This window comes from Centropristis striata, chromosome 8 (genome assembly GCF_030273125.1).
Source record: "Centropristis striata isolate RG_2023a ecotype Rhode Island chromosome 8, C.striata_1.0, whole genome shotgun sequence".
Taxonomy (NCBI): domain Eukaryota; kingdom Metazoa; phylum Chordata; class Actinopteri; order Perciformes; family Serranidae; genus Centropristis; species Centropristis striata.
Genome location: NC_081524.1, coordinates 32,480,683 through 32,493,949, shown reverse-complemented (window position 1 = coordinate 32,493,949; position 13,267 = coordinate 32,480,683). Strand labels below are relative to the sequence as shown.

Sequence of the window (13,267 nt, the reverse complement as noted above, 5' to 3'; positions counted from 1 at the left end):
CACCGACGCCCGCTTCTAATAGAAAAGAGAGAAACATCTGGAAGACTGGACTAATTGAGACAAAGTTAGTGAAAGTTTATCCAAACTTTGTCGGTTTGTGTGGTCGTCCTGTGAGCGGTCAGCTGCGCAGGCGAGAGGGGCGCGAGTGACGTCACGTACGTTTCTGAGTGGACAAACAGAGCACGAGAGCCCTTACAGGCTGCAGACCTGCTGCAGGTGAACAAGCAGGGCCACACAGTGCTGATCATCACAAAATACACTACTTACTTAATAAAGTATGTCAGCTGCAGTTTTGGAATAAAGATTACTCAAGTGTCCCCAACCATCACACACACACACCTCCACACATTCACATTCAACAGTAAGTTCCCTTTTGTTGACATGAAAGCTCTGTCATCACCCTAGTTCCTTGTTGGAAAATAGTATAAAAGGGAAGTTGAACAATCTGACCTATAACACTCTTGAGGAAGAGAAGTAGGAAGGTTCAACTAAGAGCAGAGGACGGTAGTTTTTGGTCGACAAGGATCGGGGAGTCACATTGTAAGGTGAGATAAGAAAAAGAAGTGTAGCCAAAGGAGGGGAGCAAGTGACTGAAAGAGGAAGAAACCGCAAAAAAAAACAACCAGCAGCTACAGAAGAAGAGAAGAAGATGGATGGAAGTGTGGCACAGAGCTGCTGGCTGTTGCTCACACTCGCTCTGAAAGGTGAGAAAGTAACAACACTCCTGAACAGAATTAACTGAGCATGTGGAGCTTGACAGGATGTTGCTTCAAGTGACATTGATACAGCATAAAAATCATGAAGCTATTGTATGGTCACATCTGCTTGGAGGATTATTTCAGTGGCATGTGTGTAACATCCTCACCAATTGGCATACAATTTAGAGTTTTGGGGATATTTTGTTCCTGTCCTGAATCATCCAAAATACACATTATGGTTTTTATTTCACTATACTCACTTACATTTGCTTTGTGTATTCTATTTATTGACACTGAAATATACATTTTGAAAAACTAACTGTAAGTAATCAACTTGGGAATCTATAAGTTAAAATTCTTCTTCTTTTGTAATATTGATACACTCACATGTGTCAGTGACTTTGATGTTGCTGGTTGATCTTATTAAATAATTAAATAAACTATATATTTTATTTTTATTATCATTTTATTTTTAATAATTTCTAATTCTTCAAAAATACTGCTGCAACATTGTTAAGTTATAATAACTTGATGGTTATGATGTAGTTATATTTTACCACAAGTCCTCTGGCCCGCAGGTATTCTTGCAGGTGATTGGTCAGTCCATCTTCCCTCCAGTCCTATCTGTGCTGTGATTGGTTCCACTGTGGATCTCCCTTGTTCCTATGACTACCCCCAAAGTGCTAATGAAACCAAGGAAGACGGAAGGCTCCCTCCTCAGGTAATTCAATAAAGAAGGCATTGTTAGCAGTTGCAATATATCCTGACCTGCAGTGTGTCTTTAAGGAGAACACTTTCTCTGCAGGAGCTCAAATCTGCAAGCAGAATAAAAGAAACATGCAGGGGGCTGATTGAGAATAAATCAACTATCGTAGTAGTTTGAGCAACAAACAAGGCATCTGCTATTTTACAGTACTTTACCCCTTGTTCAAAAGCTGCTTGTTTTCTAGCAACTCTGTTTATGTTTCTCTATTTTAGGGTGGAGGAGGAGAAGAACGGTACAAAGTTCTGTCTGAGATGTGGTGTCTAGAAAACAGTCGCTGTATCACACAAAGGTATTGCTGAAGTTAGACAGAAATACCTGGAAAACGTTTAAGTAAAGATTATTCAAACAGAGTAAGTCATTAAGTTCGTCTGTCCGTCTCAGTTACGTCTTCCACAGTGAAGGTATCTTCCCAGATCCATCCTACCAGAACAGGGTGGAGTACCTGGGACAACCAGGAAACAAAACCTGTTCTCTGAGGATTTCTGATCTCAGACAGTCGGACAGCGGAGCATACGTGTTTTATCTCATCACCAGCCACCCTACACAGAAGATGCCAGAGCAGAGCGGAATACAGCTCCTGGTGGCAGGTGAGGATATTTCATTTAAACTCACTAATAATAACCAGCACGGCCATCATCACCATAGCCGTTATTATCACCATCCTCTTCAGAAAAGCATTTTCTTTCCAATCATCAATAAAGTACTCATAATTTGTATTTCAGAAAAAATGTCATCACTTATGACCGATATAGTGTTTTAATGTAAACTACTGTCTTTAATATAAGGTTGGGAACTGATTTTTATTAATCATGCCTTAATTTCCCCCCATAGTTCATAATCACGTCAAACTCTGTGTCGCTCTGTCTTAATGCCTGTCTGTCTGGGAGTAATTGCAAAGTTACAGTACTGAGTTTAAGCTGAACTCTGCAAAATGGTATTACTTCAATACATATATAATAAGTGTTGCTGTTTTCACACCATTCCTTTAAGCCTGAACCACTTCCTTTATGCTATTCTCTGTTTGACACTTTGTGATATTAATGAGAAGTAGAACTGAAACGGACCATGACCTCACAATGATTCTTTTTTTGAAAGTCACCAACCACCAAATATGTAGCGACAAACTGTGAACTGTCTTTGCATGAAATTATAAACAAACAAACAAGGGACTTAGAGCAATTTAAGATTTTAGAGCCAATTAAAAAGTTATCTCATTTTGTGTGTCAACATTTGGTGGTGTTGGAAAATGTCTCACCACAAAGTCTTTCAAGAAGGTTTTGTGAAACACCTGTTTGAAGTCAAACTGTTCCTGTTTTTCTCTCTGTTGCCATGCTGTGTCATCCTTTGTGATGAAACCCTATTAATTACTGGTAACATAGGATTAAAAAAACAAGTAGAAAACTGTAGAATACAATAAAATAGTAATTCATTATCAGAGAAAAGTTGGATATTTGTATTTGGCTGATCTCAGACAGGGTACAAATTGTTATGTCACGTTGTATTGTTCAGCTGCACATGAATTAGAAAATAAGTTGTGGTTTGGCCATGAAGAGTCAGTCAAGGTAGTTAACCCCCTAATGGGTTAGAGAAACAAAATAAGCATCACTGGCAAAATATTTTTGAAGGCATCCACAAGTGTAAAGATTAAATTAACAGAGACTTGAGAAAATCAACCTGGAGACCAGAATTACTTTTTTAAGGTCAACTTGTCCCCACGGAGGTGACAACTTTTAATGTGTTAATTTTACTGAGAACATGGAGATCTGAAGTGCTGAAATGCAATCTTGGTACTAATTGACTTTCATCTGACAGCAATTTAGCTCTTTTTTAGCTTTTAATTCATTTACTTGCACTTCGAGATCAGCCAAAATGTCATTTGATGACCAACCAAGTAATTAGTGCATGATTATGGCCTGCTGAAATACCCACTGGTTTACTAACTAACCAGTCAAATGATGAATTTTGCTTACTTGAATACCCGAACTATGTAACCTTACCACTTGTGTATTTTCCCACTTTCCTAACCTTTGTTTTCTCCAGACTCCCCCAGCACGGTCACAGTGTCAGCAACTCCCTCCAGTGACATCACAGAGGGTGGGGCCTTACGTCTGGCCTGCGGCAGCCCTGCGGCGAGTCCACAGGCCAGTTTCAGATGGTACAAGAGCACCAGCACCAGCCTGAAATACACTGGACAGGTGTGGGACCTTAGTGAGATTACATCTGATGACTCTGGCAGCTACTACTGTCAGATACAGGCTGGAGATAAAGTGCAGAACTCGACGATGCTGCCCATTGACGTAGAATGTAAGTGAAGTCTAATCCTGATTTACATTCATATTATTATTATAATAAATAAGTAATTCAGCCTGTTGATTGCTAAACATTTACATAAGTGAAGCTTCTGACTGAGCATGCCGGCAGAGAATTTCTTGGCTGGAATAACTTCCCAGTACAGTCTGAAAACTTGTTTATTGTAGCTAGTGTTTGACAGAATCTCATATGATTTGAAACCAAGTCTAACTAACCTTTCATTTCCTTCATGTCTAGACTCTCCTCGAAACACAGCTGTGTCAGTCCTTCCTGCAGGAGAGCTACAGGAGGAGCTTCCTGTGACTCTGACCTGCAGCAGTGATGCTAACCCACCTGTCCGCACATACAGCTGGTACCAGGGTGCAGCATGTCTCCCTACGGCAGACAAAAGCTTTCATCAAGTGAAACAGTCCCCAGCTACACCCACAGAACGTGGACCGACAATCAGCAGTGCCAGCATCATCGCTAAGGACGAGGGGCAGCACTGCTGTGTGGCACGCAACACACACGGATCACAGAGTATCAGCGTCACAGTCAGAAGTTCCAGAGGTAGGTCAATGACGAGCCTCTTATTCACAAAAACCTGTGACAGTTTTTTCAGGTTCTAATCCCTTCTCTTTTCACTAGGAGCAACATCTCAGTCTTCAGGAGGCAGATTGCTGATTATTGGATTGACCATTGGTGTTCTACTGGCTATTTTGGCCCTTGTGGCCTTTTTAATGAAAAGGTGAGTTTTTTGTTTCTCTTTCAGCTGTTCAATATTATAATATTTCTTTATTTCCTGTTTTATTTCTGTACCGCTGTATTAAAATTATTTTAGTAATAATAATTGAAAGAAAATCAAGTGCAAAGTTCACTGCTTAAGTGCTCTTAACAAGCAATACTAATTACTTTTATTTATAGAAAATGTGAGGATTGAAAGATTTGATGTGGCAACACATCACTTAACAAGAAGCAAAACTGTGTCTGAAACCACCTGATGCTTCATTCATAACAACATGCATGCACCAGTTGTTGCTATAATCTAAATAAACTAATTTAGATGTGACTACTTAAATGTTCAAATGATGCTCATATTAGTGTTAATATCAGCCAAAGATCAGTGTTACATTAATGATTAAATTATTTATTATAGTTCAAGAAAAAAAAATCAAATTAACCTTAATAACTTAATAATGTAGATGTCTGTGTTTTTTTTTTTTTTTTCAGGAGAAAGACCTCATCCAGACACCAGTCGTATGTTCTCACCGCGACTACTGCTACAGCACCTTAACCACCAGAAGAGACCATGTTTTCTCAATAATCTCAGATACTCTTGTGCATTTACCTTCTTGCCTCATGTTGCCAAGTAAACGCAAGCAGAAATCTATAAATTAGTATTACATGATATACTGGGACAGATTTTGGCCTGTTTGAGTCCCCTTGACTGAAGAGAAACCACTTCCAAGGCTGTTGACAGTGGCACCAGACAACCTGAAGCTCATGGGATCCATTGCTGTACATTCAAGAAAACAAGACACAATTCTGCAACCCTTAATATTACTGATTTCAATGCATTGAGCTCAACAAGGATGGACTTTGTGTACTTGGGCTTTAAGCCTATAGACTATATAAAAGACATGGCCACTGTGACTGCACCATTTGTTTGTGGACTACGGTATTGAAGCTTCGAGTCTGACAAGTTGGTCGTCTTGGCTTTTTTGGAACCAGAAGTGACCATATTTGGAGGATAAAGTGAACCTTGAGAGGACTCTAAGTTATCAGCTAGCATTAGCCCTAGCTAGCTTGTTTAGCAAAGAACCTCTGTATTTCAAAATAAAGAGCTGAAAACTCACAGTTTGCAGTGGTAGCAAGAATCACAAGGTAGCTATGCCCCAAAGCATACTTTCTTTACCATCTGTTTTATGTTATTGAATTGGCACCAAATCCTACAAAATGAACCTAATACTGTAGTAAAAAAGACTTGAAACTAGCAATTGAGACCATAAACTCATTATGAGAATGTTTAAATGAATTGAGATATTCTTTGACTTTCATACAAACAAACTCCATTTTGCAGTCAGTGTAGTGGCCCCCTGCTGGCCACTAGAAAGATTGCAGTTTTAAGGCACTTCCGCACTGGCTTCACTTTTCAGACCTTGATTTTTCCGCTTGACTTTAAGAGACAAATGCTTCATTTGAAAACGACTGAAATGAAACAAAGGAAGAACTATTTAAATAACTTTATTCTGTTTACTCGTGGCTGTTTGATCATGTGTTCCGTTTGTTTAACTGTGATTTTAAGCCAAATGTTATTGTCAGGATTTAACCAAGCAACAAATATTTATTTTAACAGAGATATTAGACTGAAAATCCTCCTTTTTACTTTGTGTTGTAGTCTGCTGAACTGTTGCAGGAACAGATGTGAATTTGAATACATCCTCCATGGTTCATCACATATGACAACCACATGACATCCGGAGTTACTTTCAGTACTGTGATTTTAACAGCATGCCACAGAGTGCACCAAGTACTCTATATGCAATGTCCAGAGACAGCTGTTAGTGAAAATGATGAGCATGAAAATGGTGACGGAAAATACAGTCATAATGATCCAATTAAAAGCTGTTTGCAGTAAGGAAAGGGTCACATCTGTGTGCTTCTGAGTAAACGCTTAAGTGTGATAAGGCTTTAACAGATACTGACCAGAGCCCGAGGATGAAAACCAGGAGGACAGTGACTCTGACATCCATTAACAAGAAGTTCTCGAATATCAGCTCTCTGTCTCATTAGTCTATTTTTAGAATTTTGCTTTTGTCTGATTTATCATATTACAGTGTGCTGAGTAAGTATGTGATGCACACATCTTCTATTTGTGAATGCTAATCAAGTAAACATGGAAGTACACTGAGTTCTTAGTTTTCATCAAATATTTAAAGAGATAGTATCACATCAGTTCATGAGCTGTTTTGTTGGTTGCATTTACTGCACAATTTTAACATTTATGTAATGGGAAATAGATGCAATTTGAGATGTAAGGCCACTGATTATGTTGTATATAGTGAGCTTCTCATTTTAAAGCTGTCTTAAACCTACAATGTGTAGGATTTAGGGGGATCTATTAGCACACATTTAATATAATATTAATAACTATGGGTTCATTAGTGTATCAGTGTATGTCACCTGAAACTAAGAATTGTTGTGTTCTTGTTAGGTTAGAATGAGCCCTTTATATCTACACTCTGAGACCACCATGTTTCTACAGTAGCCCAGAAAGGACAAACCAAACATTGGCTCCAGAGAGGGCCTTCCATTTTTTCACGTAACCTTAAGGCCACCAAAGGCTCACACTTGAAAAGGCAAGGGTGAGCGGAGAGTTTTCCAGTTGGTTATACACTGATCCTGTAAGCTGATAAACATATTATTATATATTATATTATATATTATATATATATATATCGTATATTATTGGAGGTTTACTATTAATGTGAAGTTTTTATTATAATGAAAAGAGTGATGACAAGATTTACAAAGTGTCTGAAATCTTAGATTTAATGAAAATCTTTTTGTATTTTCCATTTTCCAAGAATTATTGCTCAAAAAATCCATTGGAAACAAGACAAAGAGTTTATTCTATAGTAAAACATGTAAAATAACATATTCTTCTGTGTTTTTGATGTTGCTTATCAAGACGGCATGACAATAGCTTATAAAAAAATCTATACTGTTTTACAGCAATTTGAGATGCTTGTTTTTATATATCCAGGTGTGAAATGTGTTTATAGATCAGCAGTTTATAGGTCAGCAGTTTTAACAAGAAGGTACACAATGAGATTACTGAATAGCAATCACTGATATATGAGGCATATGTTGATCAGTTTACAGTGTAATGCAAACACACCTGAAATGCACTGAACACTCATTATTACAAGATTGAATTTTAAACTTCAAGCCGCAACAAAGCTATGGCTTTAGTTAATATATTAAATTATACCAATAACTTAAGAGACTGAAGGTCAAAAAGCATTTACAAGTTCACCAGAACACAATGTACATTCGTATTTTAAGCTCCAGAGGGCAGCATATCCTGGTTTGACCACGTCTGTTGCACCAGTATGGACATTCAATAGCTTAACTTAGTAACATTCTGGGTAAGGTTGCAGATATTTAATTTACTTAATATAGTATATATTATATATTTTTTGATAATGTTACAATTCCTAACCCTCCTGTGTCCAGTGGCATGAGAACACATTTACACAGACAGGAGTTGAGAATTAAAGAGAGATGTTCCTGCATTTTTCATGTCGGCAAACTCGCTGGGCAACTTTTGACTTTTTTGGTAGACCTCCAGGCAGCAAACAAGTCACTTACATTCTTGGTATGTATCAAGTGTAATGAAATGTCATCAGGCTGAGGCGGAGGCAGTCAATAGACACTTCCTTCTTTGTAACCCAGTTTTTGTTGACCTGTTTAGCCAATGCTCATGTTTTCATAATCATTGCTGCTCTCCTGAAAGTTAACAGTGCAACATTAGATATTTTATCTCAGAGTATCATTCATTTATTCAAACAGAACTGGGTCCTTCTTACCTCTTTTTCCACAGGAGAATTACGTCTCTGCCTCCTTTAACAATAAAATATAAAATGTGTTTATATTTAACACTGCGAACATGACAGTCATAGCATGAAATATCACAGTCCAAGATGTGCACAACTTACCATGCCCAGATAATGACCAGAGGAAGCAACAGGACAAGAAAGACTTTGACTCCAATACCAACAAAGAGGATGATGTGGTGAACTGTTAGTAGAGGCATTTCTGTAAGAAATAAGATTAACAGCATATCATATTTTCAAATATAGGGAGAAATGTTGAGCAGATAAAATAAAACCTTAGATTGTTTTTGTTTAAATTCCACACTACTGTATTATTCCAAATCAGACCAATTTAGTTTTGGATATTACTCTATTAATGGTTGCACATTTGATGAATAAAATGTCATAACATACATGTCATAACTGCTCAGTGTATCAATGATCTATCTGCTTATCATCAATGCATACTCACTATCTCTATCATCGACTGTCAGCAGAACCTCAGTTGAGTTGTTTTCCCCCACCTGGTTCCTGGCCATGCAGAGGTAGAGTCCAGTGTGGGACGCGTCCACAGAGGAGAGAGACAGCACCTGTCCTGATCCCACCTGGAGCATGGAGCTGGAAACATTGCTTCTGTACCAGGTGTAGTTGTCGGCTGCAGGGTTAGCAACACTGCTGCAGGTCAGATTCACACTGCTGCCCTCAACAACATGTGGCGGGTCCATTAAAATGGAAATATTCTCTGGACGATCTGAAAAAAAACCCAAACCCATGGCACAAGGTAAAGCTTGTTTTCATTGAGCCAATTGCCAGAAAAGAGTCAGGAGTCATCAATATTGACAATGTGAAACAGTCATGTAATAGGATTTTTAACTGTACACAAAAAAGATTAGGCTGACGGAGCCAGTAGTAGGCAATGTTAGCTGTGGACAGACAGACAGACAGACAGGCGCACACACACACACACACACACACACACACACACACACACACAACCGAACACAAAATAATAAGCAGTAAGACAGTAAGAGGTATTTTCCCAAAATGTTAACTACCCCTTACGAACATGCATCACATCACACATTGAAATACCTGTTTCTTAACCTAGAATACTGTAATATAAATACTTACACTGGACATCCAGAGACACAGGGGCAAATTGTAGTGACTCCTGTCCTTCGACAGCACACAAATAATTCCCAGCATCCTGTGTTTGAGCTTGGAACACTGGTTTGGCTACTGAAAATCCATCTTTAAACCAAACCGTGTTGATACGTTTGCAGTCTGTTCTACATTCAAGAGTCACTTTGTCTCCTGCCCTCACACGGTCAGGGTACACTCTGGCTCTCAGCTCTGGACATCAACCAGTGAAACAGAGAGCATGATATTAAAAAAGCCAAAATTAATCAACTTTAAGAGTACTTCTCAATGTAGAATACTTTACCTGTGATAGTCAGAAAAACTGATGTTTTACTCCGCCTTCCATACTTTTCTGTATCAAACCTGAAGTAATAATGTCCGGTGTCATTGTCCCGCAGGTCATGAATTGCCAAGCTACAGTCGTGCTGCAGGTCACCAATATATTCAGAACGATTTACATATGAAGAAAGGTCTGAGAGTGCAATACGTTTCCAGATGCCATCTTTTAATTCCCCTTTGTACCATGCAGTGTTTTCAACAGTTTCCCCATCTGTGTAGTTGTATGAGCAGCTAAGCCTCACCGATGATCCCTTTACAGCACAAACATCTGGGTTTTCAAAAGTTACTGGCCAACCAGCACTCACAGTTCCTGCAGAGAGATCATGACGTCAGGTAATGTGCTATAATTAGTTTTATTGTTCACTTTATATGAAAGGGGAAAGAACAATCATGGAAACATACTGCTGTGCACAAGTATTTCTCTAACTTTAGGATGGGACTTAAGGTATACTTAAAGGTATATTATGCAGCAATTGTTGCTTACTATTTGTAAAGACAACATTCAAACCTGGCCCCTCCTCCCTGGCCAAATTAAAAGAAAAGAGAAAACACATACTGTCTAAAATGTAAATAAAACAAAATGTGATGATTTTTTTTATCCTTCTTGGCATACGTTCAATTAAAAACTGTACAAAAATAATGTAATCTAAATGTTTTTCTAAATATACACTGAGTTCTGAATTTGATACATTCGGGATTGTTTTTGTCTGGCTATACAGTGTTGTGTTTTTGTTTTGTTTTTTTGTTTTTTTAAAGAAAAATCTGCAACGTATATCTTGCAAACGTATATCAACGTTTGCAAGAACTAAAATGAGTGAACTGATCAGAAAAGTCAAGACCACATGTTTGGATGTCTTAAAATGTTAATAACAAAAAAATATAAACTATAAAAGCTTTAGTTTTTTTTTTTTATCAAACCAAGAGGCTCTTAAATATAGATGTTAGACAGAGGAGATGTTAAGGAACATATGAAACTGAAACTTTAAAAAAAGATGTGAAGGTGTGGAAAAAAACATAATCCTCTTGTAAGAAGTATCTACAGTATTCATAACAGTACAATATGGACAAAATAAATGAAATAAACAAAAATAAATGTAAACAGTGTAATAAAAAAGCATAATACTTAATGAAAGAAATACATGTCTCTCACTTTGTCTTAAAACTGAAATTAAAAAATATTCTTTCCTTACCTGGTTTTAAGATCAGAAGCACCAGCATTGCGATCATCTTCTCAACACAAAACCCAAATCTCTCATACATGCACATAGCAGCAGCAGACAGTATGGATCAGGAGGAAAGTTGTGAGAGAAGTTCAAAAATCATCATGTGTTTATGTGATGGGAGGGGTCAACAGGTCCCCTACATCATCTGATTGGATATAGTTCTGAATAAGCAAAGAGTGAGAAAAGGATGAGTCATTAACAATATTCAAATGTTCTACTCGAAAGCTATATGTAAAGAACCTGTCAAGAAAAAACTGCAGAAAAACACAGAAAGAAAAAAATAGTCATCTGTAAATGGGGAACTTGTGGTTGAAACTCAATTTCCTTAATTTTGCATTTGTTCATGTGCTTCACGCTGCTTTGTTGCTTTCCTTCTCAACTTGATTACTTTCTTCTTTAGCTTGTTTTTTTTTAACCTATATATAGACAACAGAAACACAAAGCAGAATTAAAGGTTTCAGTCTCCTGCTTCAACTCACTCAAACTTCAATCAATCAATCATCACTGAGATATTTATTACTTATGCATCTCAGTCCGCTGGTTTCCTGCACGGTTATACAAAGTCTTCAGATATTCAGTGAAATAATGTATGTCTGATCATTTTTCATCTTGTCACCATTTGTACTTTTTAGTCGAATTTCTCCAAGACGCATTGAGGTGAAATATGCCATATATATTCAAAAGCCATAGAGAATCAATCGTAATGACTTTGGTAAGCCATTGACTTTTCATCTATCCAGTAAAATTATCAAACCCTCCATCCAATACAACCACATATGCCGCTTGTATCTTTAATAAGACCGCAACTGGTGGCGGGATATCACCACATCCTGTTACCTTAAGTGAGTGCCTCCCAAATGGTGAGACAGTGCAGGTGTGCCATGGCATTTTGTGACAACCATACACTATTAATACAGTATGGCTCACAGCAGTATTGCCTAAATGTGTGCCTGCTACTGGTAGCAGGAGATCATCATGTCCTCATACCTAAATGTAATAACTGCTATTTTAAACACGCGGTTAATGTTGTCAAGCGGCCGCTGGTTGGTTAGCTTTCGGCACAAAAAGAGTTAGATGGAGATGCTGTGGCTTGGCTGATCACTTGCACCTGCTGAAACCACCAATAATGACCCATATAGAGGAGCATAATAAAAATAGTCCACATGTCATTATACATAAATGTATAGTTTGCGGTTATAAAAAATAAAAAAAAAGGCTGCAGTTTCATTGAATTTAGGCTACAAAACCACTGATCTAGGTCAAAACCTAGTGCTTTATAGGAGACAGTTTAAACAGAAAATAAATGCTGGAAGTGAAGTAGTTACGAGGTCGAGGTGATCACTGGAAGAAGTACTGGAAGAATATGAATACAGGTGTGCCTTCAGATTTTGGCTTGTACTTCGGTGTGCTTTGGGCGCAAAAAGTTTGAAAACCACTGCCTTAAGCAATGGTTGCAGTTTTAAACACATGGTTATTTTTCTTCACTTCCATAAATACACCACATAGTTAAGCACATGAAATAAAACGTAACTGGTTAAGTTTCTTATGTTGTTACTGTGACTGCACTGCTAGCTGTGTATGTATCTCTAACCCTGTATGACTTTGTCTAAGGTGTCAGCTGATGCAGCCTGATGTGGAGCACCTGGGCCCAGAAATTAAAGGCACAGCTTCCTGGAGCTCTCTCTCTCTCTCTCTCTCTCTCTCTCTCTCTCTCTCTCTCTCTCTCTCTCTCTCTCTCTCTCTCTCTCTCTCTCTCTCTCTCTCTCTCTCCCTCTCTCTCTGCCCTGCCGACACCAGAAGCCCTGTTGCTGTTTTGTTGCAGTTTTGTTTGCTGTTTATTTGTGCATCACAACACCACATACACATTTTACACACATCCACATGCACACTACTGATGTAACTGACTTTCACACCTCATACTTGTATTTAGTTTTACTTTATATATATACTTGGCAATAAACCTATTAACTTATTGGCATTTTGTGTCTCTTCCCGGTTTTTGTCATGACCTAGAGACAGGTTTATGACACTGCATTATTTATGTTGTTACAGTAAGTTTCAATAACCTATTTTAACATGGGGTTTCACACAGGAAACTCGTTGCTCTTGCTACTAAATCAGCTCACTGTGTGTAACTTGCCAATTAGAAAATGTAGCACATTAAACTAAGATAGTGAATCTTCTAAACAAATAAGCAAAACATCACCACTTTAG

The 13,267-nt window shown here is 38.0% G+C and overlaps 2 protein-coding genes across 2 annotated transcripts; one reads left to right on the top strand and one right to left on the bottom strand.

Moving 5' to 3' along the window:
- Window positions 1-135: 135 nt before the first annotated feature.
- On the top strand, window positions 136-7,156 carry LOC131976407 (sialoadhesin-like). Its single transcript, XM_059339433.1, has 8 exons — window positions 136-704; window positions 1,277-1,419; window positions 1,677-1,753; window positions 1,846-2,051; window positions 3,505-3,768; window positions 4,012-4,323; window positions 4,402-4,501; window positions 4,984-7,156. Exons 1-8 carry the CDS (start codon window positions 650-652, stop codon window positions 5,045-5,047), a joined length of 1,221 nt encoding a protein of 406 aa, XP_059195416.1. The 5' UTR covers window positions 136-649; the 3' UTR covers window positions 5,048-7,156.
- A 133-nt stretch (window positions 7,157-7,289) lies between these two features.
- On the bottom strand, window positions 7,290-12,630 carry LOC131976408 (B-cell receptor CD22-like). The gene is made up of 8 exons (XM_059339434.1): window positions 12,585-12,630; window positions 11,021-11,214; window positions 9,796-10,140; window positions 9,483-9,704; window positions 8,824-9,102; window positions 8,475-8,574; window positions 8,346-8,379; window positions 7,290-8,265 (listed from the first exon to the last, which is right to left on the bottom strand). The coding sequence occupies exons 2-8, from the start codon at window positions 11,094-11,096 to the stop codon at window positions 8,227-8,229; spliced, it is 1,095 nt and encodes a 364-aa protein (XP_059195417.1). The 5' UTR covers window positions 11,097-11,214; window positions 12,585-12,630; the 3' UTR covers window positions 7,290-8,226.
- Window positions 12,631-13,267: the final 637 nt, after the last annotated feature.